Source organism: Gracilinanus agilis, chromosome 1, assembly GCF_016433145.1.
Source record: "Gracilinanus agilis isolate LMUSP501 chromosome 1, AgileGrace, whole genome shotgun sequence".
NCBI classification, from domain to species: domain Eukaryota; kingdom Metazoa; phylum Chordata; class Mammalia; order Didelphimorphia; family Didelphidae; genus Gracilinanus; species Gracilinanus agilis.
Window position 1 is genome coordinate 639,729,993 of NC_058130.1, and position 12,512 is coordinate 639,742,504.

Genomic DNA, 12,512 nt, shown 5'->3' on the forward strand with positions numbered 1-12,512 from the left:
TTTGAGGTGCTATTTTAAGGTTAGTTTGAGAGGATTCTTGAAGCAATTCTATCTTTTGCTGTGACTAAGCTGCCATCTTGGCCTCACCCTGCCAAGTGTGTCCTAACCAGGGCATGATACATTAGAACTAATGTCTCCTGTACCGTAGACTTCTCCCATTGCAGCCTATGCAGCCTGAGCACTTTTGACCACTCCATCATGCTATTGATTCATTGGGTTTTCCTTCCATTAGATCTCCCAGGTCCTTTTTGACATGAATCTTAAGTCTTTTTTGTTTGTTTCTTTCTTTTGGCCTTGGAACTCTAGAGGCTAGCACAGTGTTTAGCACTTTATAAATGCTTATTGAACAGAATCACTTTACTTTGTATACAAGTGTATCAAAATGCAAAAACAGAAAGAAAGAAAGAAAGAAAGAAAGAAAGAAAGAAAGAAAGAAAGAGGACCATTATAATAGTTCTTATAATATGCAGAAGAGAACAGAAAGAAGTTCAGAATGAAGCATAAGAAAAGCAGGGCAGTTTTGAAAGTAGTAGGAAGGGGCAGCTGGGTGGCTCAAGTGAATAAAGAGCCAGACCCAGAGACAGGAGGCCTTGGGTTCAAATGTGACCTCAGACGCCTCCTAGATCCTTGGAACCAATACACATTATTGATTTTTAAGATGGAAGGTAAGAGTTTTTAAAAAAGAAAGAAAAAAGTAACGTGGAATTTTTAAAAAGATGTAAGCAATATTGAAATGGAGATTTGTGCTTTGATTATAAAATTCTTTTTTTGTGTTCTATTGTGTATAATAAGTCCTTTTTTGGTGTTTAAGTTCAGAATAAAATATTTCTAAAATAATTACTAATATGTCATGAAAGATTGTCAGAAGTCTTTCCAAATATACTATTATCTATGACATTCTCCTGATTCTAGTCTAATAACCCTTTCAAAAACAGAAATGAGAGGTAGATGCTAAATGATAACTCTAGTCCAACTACCAATAATATGGAATTAGGTCTTAATGATACATGTAAAACCCAGTGGAATTGTAAGTCAGCTACAGGGGGTGGAGGGGTTTGGGGGAGAGGGAAAGAACATGAAATGTGTAACTATAAATATTTAAAATGAAATAAAAATTTAAAATAAAAAAACAGAAATGAGGTTAATGTGACATGACTTTTTTCCTTAAGGGATGCATATTGGCTGTTCATGGCCACTTTCTCCTTTTCTATGTGCACAGAAACCTTCCTTTTTTTTAAAAAAAAAAAAAACAAAACCCTTATCTTCCATCTTATAATCAAAACTTTGTATTGGTTCTAAGGCAGAAAAGTGATAAGGGGTAGGCATTGGGGGTCAAGTGACTTGCCCAGGGTCACATGCAGGACCTTCTGTCTCCCAGGCCTGGCTCTCTGTCCACTGAGCCACCTTGCTATCCTCACAAACCTTCTTTTTAATAATCTCTTCTATGACTTACTAGTAATCAAAATTACCCTCATTGGTCTAGAGTTGAAGTATCTACCCTTAGCTTCCTTTTTTGGAAATGGCTAGGCAATATTTTCCTCTCTCCAGTCATGTTTCCCACCATAATTCTTTAAACCACTGTGTCCTAATGATTTACCACTCCCATTTGCAAGTGCTTTCTGTGTAGTGGGATATAGTTCATCTGGGCCTGGTGACTTGAACTCATTTAGAGCTGCTTGGTACCTTCTTACTCTTTTTCCTTTTGGACTTCAGTCCAATTAACCTTTCTGCCGCCCAGTGTGGCATCATCAGTCTAAAGGTAACCCTTTGGTAGAGAAATCTTGAACAAAAATTTAAGTTACAAGATCTAAAAAAATCAGGCTAATTACTTCCTAGCCAGGATGATTCATTTTGTTACCCAAAGTATTATTATCTAGCTTGATCTATCAAACTTAGCTCCAGATGACTCTTGGCTATTTCCAGAATGAGGGTTAAAGGTTTTCTGCTATCAGTATAGACACAAGAATGGGATACAGGTTCTTTTAACAAATCAAATCTTGGGGGGGGGGGGGAGTAGAGGGGAATGACTAAGTATTCCTTAAGTGCCTACTATGTGCCAGACCCTGTTCTAATGCTTTATAAATATTATCTTATTGGTTCTTAGGTAAGTGTTATTATCCCCATCTTATAGATAGGAAGCTGAGTCAAACAGAAGTTCAGTATAACTTCTCCAAGCTCACACTGCTGTCCTGCGTCTGCACTTCAGGTTGGGTGCTCTGTCCAGTGCGGGCAGAACTCACCCCTGGCGGAGATCAGAAGGGCCTCTTTTAAGAGGTCGAACTTGAGCTGAGCTTTTACTGGCGTTAGAGATTCTAGAAGGCAGTGGGAAACGGAATGTCACGTCCAGGGACAGCAAGTTGACTAGTTTGGCTGGAATGTGAAATGAGTCTAATATGTAGGTTAGAGCCGCATTGTCAGGGGCTTTATGTGCCAAACAAAGTCATTTGGGTTTTATCCTAGAGACAATAGGGAGCTGCCTGCAGTTGGGAATGCTGGAGTGGAGCTCAGGCGAGAGATGCATGGATAAGCAGAGCCTGTGAGTCATCTGCTAGAGGTAATTAAGCCTTTGGGAGTCGATGAAATCACCAAAAAAGAAGGTCCAAGACAAGATGTATAGAGGAACGTCAAGCCGAGAACTGAGGAGTGGTCAGACAAGTAGAGAGAGAACCAAGGGAGCGTCCAGAAGGAGGAAGGGTCGTCAGGGTCAGGTGTTGCAGAGGTGGCAGGGAGGATCAGCACTAAGAAAAGGTCATCAAATACGTTACTCAAGAGCTCATGAGCAACCTTGGAAAGCAAGGGGTAGACCTGATTGCTAGAGGTTTAAAAATAAGTAAATAAGTGATTTCCCCCCAGGAGTTTGGCTATGAAAGGAAGCTTGAGATGATGTCAATAAAAGTGGGGATTTTGGTGGTGGTGGTGGTGTTTGTTTTGTTCTTAAAGGATGGAAGAGATCCTGGGCCTAGTAGAGGGAGCTAATAGATAAAGTGAGTTTTAAGATGAGGGGAGAGAAAGAGAAAGAGACTGAGAGACAGGCAGAGAGGGGAGAGAGAGATGGCAGGAAGGTTAGAGAGCTCAGTGAACAATCTCAGTAAAGTGTGAGGTTTGGTCTTTAAAGAGCATTTTGAATGCATTGAACTAGGACCTCTTTGTTTTGGAGGGCAAAAAGAAATGAATCCCTTCATCAAAAATGCCTGAACAACTATTTGTAGAAGGAGAGAGACTGACTCTAGGATGTCATTGGTACAGGGAATTCCTCCTAGGAGGGGAAGCTCTCTCTACCAATGTAGATCCCCACCTTCTCCGGAACTCCCTGTCTTGCAGAGCTGCCTAGAACCCTGTCTTGGGTCACAGCATGTATATGCCCGAGGGGATCCTGATCCAAGGCCATCTCTCTGTTTACCACACTATTCTGCCTCTCATGTAGAGTAGCTGTGTCAGGTACATAATAGAATGTTTAAATTGATTATTATTGTTCTTTCTTAAAATCTAGGTTTTCTTTAGCACACTATTCAATTCATGGGTCTTCATGAATTCTAGTTTTTAAGCATTTTAAATTATAGTCCTTTAGGTTAGAGCTATGAGAGATATGATTTTTTATTTTTCAAGTAATGAGTAGTGACTTTTCTTCTTGCATCTTACAGTAGATGTGCCCTTCAGTTCTGTTTGCCACAGGAAGTAAATTACTATTTTATTTATAGTTACTATTTTTAAAATGTCACAGGTTCTGAAATAAGAGTACACCACGTACACAAAACTAAACTTTAGGTTCAGGTTATAGATAAAAAATAATCTGTGGTTGACATTCAAAATTAAACTTATTAACATTTACAAGTAGTCATCAGCTTGATTAAGGCCCTATTTGAGTATCGTCTTGACACTATACTATAACATGTGGGAAGATGCTATAGAACAGTGATGGCAAACCTTTCAGAGATGAAGTGCTTGGCCCCACCCCTACCCCACCCACCCCTCTGACCCAGTGCCATGCCTGTCCCCCCCAGAGACTGTGTGCTTTGCCCCTCCCCCCACTGAGTCCCAGGTGCACCCTGCCCACCCCTTACCCCACACAGAGGAGGGAGGAAGCGCTCCCATTGGACTGCTGGGTGGAAGGATGGGGGAATTGAAGAATGTCTTCAGCAAGAGTGGAGAGGGGATGGGGTGTGCCCCGAGTACTCTGCTCCCCTCCAGCTCTGCCCCCTGTGAGCTACCCACCTTCCCTCCTGTGCATTCCCATTGGCTGCTGGGCAGAGGGTCAGGGAATGGGAATGGAGAGGGGGAGGTGAGCAGCTCCGCCCAAGTCCCTCTGCCCTTCTAGAAGCAGTGTGCCCACAGAGAGCACTCAGCGGGCCACTTTGGCATCCGTGCCATAGGTTCGCCATCCCCGCTATAGAACATGCTCCAAAGAGCTGCTGTGACCTTGAGGTATTGAGTGAACAACCATTTCTGGTGCATCCGTGCCCTTTGCTAGGCCTCTTAATGTCTCGGTCTCTGATCTCCCTGTTACCCAGCAGTGACTCAGACATTCCTAACCGCTCAGTGGAGAAAAAGTAATTTGAACAAACACACCAAATCTACCCTGGTACTTAATCTTAAGATGCTCATGGGAGTAGCTAGTTAGCCCAGTGGGCACAGCACCAGACCTGAAGTCAGGAGGTCCTGGGTTCAAATTTGGCCTTAGACATTTCCTAGCTGGGTGACCCTGAGTAAGTCACTTAACCCCACTTGTCTAGCTTAGCACAGCTAGGTGGCTCAGTGAATGGAGAGCCAGGCCTAGAGGTGGGAGGTCGTGGTTTCAAATTTGACCTCACATACTTCTTAGCTGTGTGACCCTGGGCAAGTCACTTAACTCCCATTGCCTAGGCCTGACTGCTCTTCTGCCTGGGAACAAATACACAGTATTGATTCTGAGACAGAAGGGAAGGGATATAAAAAGAAAGAACTTGTGTTCTTAAATACACCATTACTATGCTTTAGTAGATCCAGTTTACCCTTGTGAATTGGTGTTTTCTTTCCTAGTTAACACTGACTCACATGAAGAGAGCAGCCGCAGTTGGGTTAACTTGAGCCAGGCCCATCACTGTTACTCCCTTAAAGCTGCCTGGATGAAAACATTCCCTTTTTCCTTCCACGTAGGTGAAAAATGTGAGGAAATGCTTGTGGCCCTGAAGGAAGAAGGGAACGAATTCGTAAAGAAAGGAAACTATAAAGAAGCTCTTGAGAAGTACAGCGAATGTTTGAAGGTGAATCACAGCGAATGTGTCATCTACACCAACAGGTAAATTGGGTCTGATCCGGCCTTTGTCCAGTTTTGTCGGGTTAATGTTGCTGTTGAGCTGACAGGAGATTCCAGTAGAAGTCGTTGCCATTATTGATTTGCACGAGACTCTGGGTTTAATATATGGCCAGTCATGTCAGTCCTATCCAAATCCAAACCCGTGGGGGGTTTTCTTGGCAAAGATAAAGGAGTGGTTTGCCATTTCCTTCTCTAGCTCATTTTACAGATGAGGAAACTGAGGCAAGCAGGGTGAAGTGACTTGTCCAGGGTCTTACAGCTAGGAAGTGTCTGAGGCTGGATTTGAACTCGGGTCTTCCTGTCTCCAGATCCGGCGTTCTACCCACTGAACCACTTGACTATCCCTGTTTAATGATATAAATTGTTCTAATTACCCTAATCTAGCTGCTCCTGTGGGTAGAGCTTCTCCACTCTTTCCCACCTTTCTGGTTCTCTCCACTCTTGATGAGCACCACGTGGAGTTTGATCAGAAATAGGTTGTCTGGCACCTAAAATTGTCCCGGAGTACCGGAGCCGAGCTGCGCAGGGCTGCGCGGCTCGCTGACCTCAGTCGCTGCCTTCTGTGACGCCTGTCCCTTCCCCCCAGGGCTCTCTGCTACTTGAAGTTAGGCCACTTCGAAGAGGCCAGGCAGGACTGCGATCGCGCTCTTGAGATAGAAGAGTCTAACGTGAAAGCTTTCTACAGGAGAGGCCTTGCTCACAAAGGACTAAAGGTAAGAAAAAGGGAAAAGAAGCCATATTAGGAGACACTGTGGCACGGTGGAAAGAGTTCTAATTTGGAGTGCGAGGACCTGGGTTCGAATTCTGACCCTGCTATTTGTGGCTCTGTATGTGAGCGTTGCAGTTATTTCACTTTCCTGCGCTCCAGCTTCTTCGGCTATAACATGGGGGAGCCAGACAAGACGGCACAAGAAGTCCCTTCTAGCTCCCAATTTATGATCCTATGAATTTCCAAACTGAAAATGATGTCAAAACAAATCAAGTGGCTTCCACTAACAAAAACATGGGAAAGATGAAATAATAGTTTTTCATGGAGGGAAAAGAGAACCGAATTATCAAATGACCGAGAGGCATTTATTAAGCATCTACTATATACCAGGCACTGGGGGATAGGAAGGAAAGCTGCGAAGGACAGGAGGGAGGGAGAAAGAGCTTACCTTCCTTTAGGAGATAAACATGTACATATAAGAGATGTACAAAATAGATATAAAGTAATTTTAACAACAGGGAAAGTACTAGCAGCTTGGAGGATCAGGAAAGGCTTAAAGCCATAAAGGGAAAGAAAGATTGTAAGACTGGGAAAGAAGAGGAGCTACATTCCAGGGATGGCAGGCCGCAGGTGCAAAGACACAGGGGTGGGAAATGGAGAGTCCTGCACCAGGGACACAAGAAGCCTCCCTTGATTGGGTTCGTGGTGGGTGGGAATGTATAATCTGGTTGGCAGGGTAAATTTGGGCCAGACAGTAACGAGTTTTGAACACCAGCATAGGTGTTTATATTTTACTCTAAAGACGACAAGAATCCTTTGGAGTTTAGGATGAATTCTAAATTCAGAGACTTTGAGTCTACTTGTGCCTCTCTTAACTAGCTTTGTGGCCTCTGTGCTTCCTCTACAAAACCGCCCTTGTGGATTGAATGATTAGTGCCTTCTAACGCTAATATTCTGTGCTTTCCTACATAGATTTTAGTTTTTTATCTAGAATCAATTCCTATCATAATTAAAGCAAACACAACTAGCCAGGGCCAGGAACTGTTTCTGAGGACCGCCAGCATTACTAGGCAGTGTTGGTAGGTGCCACTAGCAAGAGGCTAAAAAAGAGAGCCTGAGCTCCAAGAGGAGAAAGAAGAGACAGGAAAAGGTCTCTCTGGTAGAGACAGCGACGCGAGGACATCTAAGCCCGTAACTGGAATGACTGCCGTTGCTATTTGATGCCAGCAAGGTGAGGGAACAAGTTTTTAGCCCATCTTAGAGTAACATTTAGCTTAGAGGAAAGATGGAGTTTTGTTTTATATTACCCTTTTTCCTTGGCATTCACACCATGCAGAAGTTTTGAAGTGAAAATACATCCACCTAAAAATAGATGAACAAAATTTAGGGGCGTTATCAAAATATTTGTTAAATATTGATAATAGTTTTATTTTAAAATCATTTAAAATAATTTTTGTTCTCAGAAAATAAATTTGCAGAAATTTTGTGAAACAAACAACTGACATCTTCAGGCTTCCCCAGAAAGATCATGTTAAATGAGGTTATTCAGCAGGATTGCTCACAGTCTCTAGCTTTTGTTTACTTTTTTTTTTTTTTTACAGATTTTTGCGCCATAAGTGACCCTTCTGCTCATTGTTTTCTGAGTGCTACTCACTATATGTACTTGTTTATTTGATATGATTAGTAGAACTATTTGGAACAAATATGTGCATGTGACCTTGTTCAAGTTTCATTTAAAACTTCAATTTCCTTTATGTTTTCTTCTCTTTTTTATAAAGAAAAAAATCCCTTACCTTCTGGCCTAGAATTGACACCTTTTTAAGTATTGGTTCTAAGGCAGAAGAGTGGTAAGGGCTAGGCAGTGGGGGTTAAGTGACTTGCCTAGGGTCACATAGCTAGAAAGTGATTGATGTCAGATCTGAACTCAGAACCTCCCATTTCTAGGCCTGGCTCTTTATCCAATGAGCCATCCAGGTTGCCCCCTTTATGTTTTCTTTTAAAGATTGTTCATCACCCTTCTTTCAGAGTCTTTCACTATGGCAATGGCTAGATAATTTATGTAGATAAGATTCTGACTTTGGGTCAAGTTCTCAACCCTTGTTTCTGTCCAGGGAGACTAATAATCTGAATTTAGAGACTTGGGTCATGAGGAAGGTAGAACTAAGTTTTCAGTTTCATTGTGGGAATCGGGTATAGACTTTGGTAAGCACAATGGTCAAAACATACTTGGGTGGGTTATAATAATAGAGGTAAAACAGCTAAGATGGGAAATTTGCAGCTAGGGCTTACATTACCTCCGCTAGATCTGATGTACTTCTTAAAGGAAGGCATAGAAAAAACAAGCAGAGGGTGCAATTACCATTGAACAAAGGGAAAAGTAAATAATCTCTACTCTTTATTTTTGCTCCAACCTTTAACCCTATACTTTGTCACCATCAGGGAAATGCTTCCTTATTCATATAGATTAATATTGAGGTACAAGTTGCTTCTTAAACCTATTATTCAATTAATTATTCAATATTATTTAATCAATAAAAGATAACATAGTGTAGTAGATGGAGATGGTTCTAGAGTGAGGAAAACCTGGGTTTAAGTTTAAGCTCTGAGACTGGCCCAGTTAAGATTATGTTACTGTTGAGTTGCTGCCTAAAATCTGAACCCTCCCCCCCCCCAAAAAAAAAAAAATCAGCGTTTTAGTTAAAGAAAAGAAGGCCTTTTGCTTCTCTGGCTTATTAAGCTGACGATGATGCAGAGCCATGGGTTTGGCTTTCCTGGAGAGGGCTGTTCCCTAAGGAGGGCACTTAACAGAATTTTGTGCTTTCTTAGGATGAGTGACTGTTGTGGGGTTAGTCTTTTTTCTTAATCCTAACTCTGTGAGATTTCATGAAGCAAGTCTGTTTGTATTTCTAACACACACACGTCACCACCAGGTTACACGATGTAACACTTTGGCCCCACAGACCCGAACGGATGAGTCCTTTGAAGTAGAAGATGGATGGCGCTGGGAGCTGGGACGAGGACGGGCCTCCCCGCTGAAGCCGGCACTCCTCTGCCTTCGATTGAAGGGCAGAAAATGAATATGACACAGTTTCCTAACCCATGCTGGTTTTTGCATGATTTAAAAAGTGTTTCTTTTCTCCCCGCACCCCACTTTGACTTTCAGAATTACCAGGAAAGTTTTAATGATCTCAGCAAAGTGCTTCTCATAGACCCAAATGTTTCTGAAGCAAAGAAGGAGCTGGGAGAGATCACTGCATTCCTTAATATCCAGGGCCAGGAGAAGGAAAGAAGGAAGATAAAGATTGAAGAGGTATTGTCATTGTAGAAGTAACGCTTTGGGTGTAAAGTGTCAGCTTCCGGAGGGTGGAGGAGGGAGAGGAATGATTCTCTCCCAGGCTGAACTTATTCCCATCTCCCACCAGATGGGCCTGGAAGTAGACTTGGGAGAAACCTGGGTCAGGTCAAGCCTCTTTAAAGATGAACTATGGACTCCTGGGCCCTACAAACCCCGGCCCTGGCGTGCTGGGGCGAGCGCAGCGCGAAACCAGCTTTCTCTGCTTCCGCTCATGTCAAATGTTGTTGCCGCCGCTTAAGCCTTTCTGTTCCTGATTTGTCCTTAGTGAAGCCTGCGGCGATCCGTGACTTCTTTGGACGTGAGAAGATGTGAAGGGGGGCTCTCTGAGCACCCCTCACCCTGGCCCCCCTCCTCTGCCACGTCCTTCTCCAGACCCTCCATAATTTGGCACCTCCAAACTTTCCAGAGCTTTTATCCTATTACTTACTCCCTTCTCTGCCCTCTTCACTCCGGCTAAATAGCTCTTTGTTCTTCCGCCTTGGTGCCTTTTCCCCATCTTCACATACTAACTTCCTGCATGTTCTTTAAAGCCCAGGTCCAACCCTGTCTCTTAGACCATGAAGCTTTCTTGGATCTTCCTCTCCTCCCCTCCCTCAGGCGTGGGCACGGGGAGCAGCCGTCCTCCCCAGACTCTTGTTCTCCTGCAAAGAGTCAAACACATAACGTGCATCATAGCGATCTCTGTTTATATCGTGGCCTTCTCTTAGACTGTCAGCTCCATGAGGGCAGGAACAGTCTTGCTAAACTTCTTTTCCGGTGCCCAATAACTATTTCTTCAGTGAATCAATGAAAGAGATGGGGCTGAAAAATCATCATCTTGGACTTCTGATTTATTTTCCAGGAAAAGGAAAGCTAAGAATTTTTGGTCTAGGAATACTTTTCTCTAAAAGAATTACAAAAGCATTTGTCATCTGGGTGTGTGTGTATTTCAGTCACATCTTATTTATCATGTCTAGAACAACAAAGTAAAAGAAGTAGTTGTGCTGCTTGTCATTAATTTAGTTGTGTTCCTAAAATATCATAAAAGTCAACTTTAATTAATCATATTATATTCTCTCTCTCTCTCTCTCTCTTAAAAAACTCTTACCTTCTGTCTTCAAATCAGTACTATATCCTGGTTCCAAGGCAGAAGAGGAATAATAGGGGTTAAGTGACTTTCCCAGGGTCACACAGCTAGGAAGTGTCCGAGGTCAGATTTCAAACCTAGAATCTCCTGTCTCTGGACCTCGCTCTCAATCCACTGAGCCACCCAGCTGCCCCCTATATTATATTTTCAGTGCTCTAAGGGAGCTCGTTCTCTGGGACCCCTTTGGCAAACTAAATGTTGGAAGTGATGGCATAGCAATGCACTGGGAGTTTTGACCCTCAAATTCTAGTCTGTACTAGTTCTGTCACTGCCTGCCTGTATGACTTTAGGCATAGGACCATTGTTTGCCCATCTGCAAATTTGAGAACTTCAGCTGATCTCTCTGAGGGCCTTCTACTTCTAAAACACTTTGGTTCTGACTTTTTTTTTTCTTTTTGGAAATTCATGTTTGTATAAAGTATATCTAATTTAAACACTAGTTTAAGAAACAATTGGATCAGCTAATACATGTGGCTATTAATGTATTGTGTTGCTCAGTGTCAAGAATTAAATTCTTTCCATTGTAAAGGTGATGGAGGAACAGCCTGAAGATGGTTCTCCAGAGAATGTCTCAGTTACCTGCCACAATTTGGAGAAAGGGCCAGCAGGCAGCAAACCCCCAGCGAAAGGCTTAGAAAAACTCCACATCTCAAAACCTGCCAATGCCTATGAATTTGGACAAGTTCTAAATGCCATAAACACCAGGAAAGATGAAGAAGCCTGTGCAAAGCTCTTGGCTGTCATAGACCCGAAAGATCTGCCAGCATTGCTGAGTAACAAACTGGAAGGGGATACTTTTCTCCTCATCATCCAGGCTCTGAAAAATTATCTTCTTGACAATGATCCTGCACTGGTCTACAAGCATCTTTTACATCTAAGTAAAGCAGAAAGATTTACGGTAAGCTATTGCCAGATGTTTTACTCTTTATGCAAATAAATGGGCTTTAAAAAGAGAAAGTTCATATTTCAGGACTGATACTACTTTGATCTTTAAAATACAGCTTAACCATACTGTCATTATAATGTAATTTTCTTTATCTTTCAGACAATGTTGACACTGCTCAGCAAAGGACAAAAAGAACAAACCCAACAGCTGCTGGAGTTTCTTTCAGATAAATCAAACCCTGCATTTTCATTAGAGGATGTACAGAACTTGAAGAAACATTATGAACTCTAAGCCAAGATGTTTTTTTAGAATTTCTCCATCCATGAGTGTATCCCATGAATATTTGTGGATTGGGGTTCTAAACTGCTTGGTGGGATGGATGAAGTGTCAGAGCTTTGAAAGAAGCCCCCTTTCTCTGGACTGTGGAAGGTTTGCAAATGATTGTGTATGCACATTCTACAATCTGCTGCTCACCCTCTCCTTGTATATATTGGCTTCCCTAGAAATTTAACATCTGTTTATTTAATTAGTTGACATAATATTGATTTATTTTGAATATATTTAAGTACATTTGCCTTTTGTAGCTTCCATCTTTCCTTTTAGTCATTCATTTGGTAAAATGATTGAACTGAATTTGTATCTTCTTTTATTCTGAAAATAAGACCTTTCAAAGTTTAATAGAAATATATTTACTTATTTGATTTCAAAAATCTAATTCCTTGAAAAGCTGACTACTTTGTCTTTTTCATTTCTTGTCATGAAATACATAAAAGTTGTTTTTATGCTGCTGATGCAATATAAATCTACTAAGATGAAATAGACACAATCACAAAAATACAGGGTATCCCAGAAGTCTTAGTGCAGTGTAAGCTTTAATAAGCACTAAGACTTTGGGAACATCTTGTAAGTAAGTTAATTATAAGAAGGTATGTGGTTATGAAATAAATGGCACATATTGAGATAAAGATAAAATGTGTATTCTAGATCATTAGGCTTTTCAGGCTTATGAAACAATGTTCATTTACTGTTTCTCAAAGCAGTTACGAGAAGCAATAATTTGTCTTTCTCAAAGAGATCTGTCTGTCTTGCACTATTGCACGTTATTTTTTTCCCAGTGGTGTTTGTTGCACTCAGGAATTTCAG

At 41.8% G+C, this 12,512-nt stretch overlaps 1 protein-coding gene across 1 annotated transcript in view; it reads left to right on the forward strand.

The window, feature by feature from the left end:
• The window catches only part of SPAG1 (sperm associated antigen 1), a 65,400-nt gene extending 53,145 nt beyond the window's left edge, over window positions 1-12,255 (forward strand). The window contains exons 14-18 of the mRNA XM_044683947.1: window positions 5,134-5,275; window positions 5,880-6,006; window positions 9,166-9,312; window positions 11,013-11,381; window positions 11,529-12,255. Of these exons, the coding sequence (XP_044539882.1) occupies window positions 5,134-5,275; window positions 5,880-6,006; window positions 9,166-9,312; window positions 11,013-11,381; window positions 11,529-11,660 (917 nt within the window). The 3' untranslated portion in view covers window positions 11,661-12,255. The remainder of the gene's footprint in view (window positions 1-5,133; window positions 5,276-5,879; window positions 6,007-9,165; window positions 9,313-11,012; window positions 11,382-11,528) is intronic.
• Window positions 12,256-12,512: the final 257 nt, after the last annotated feature.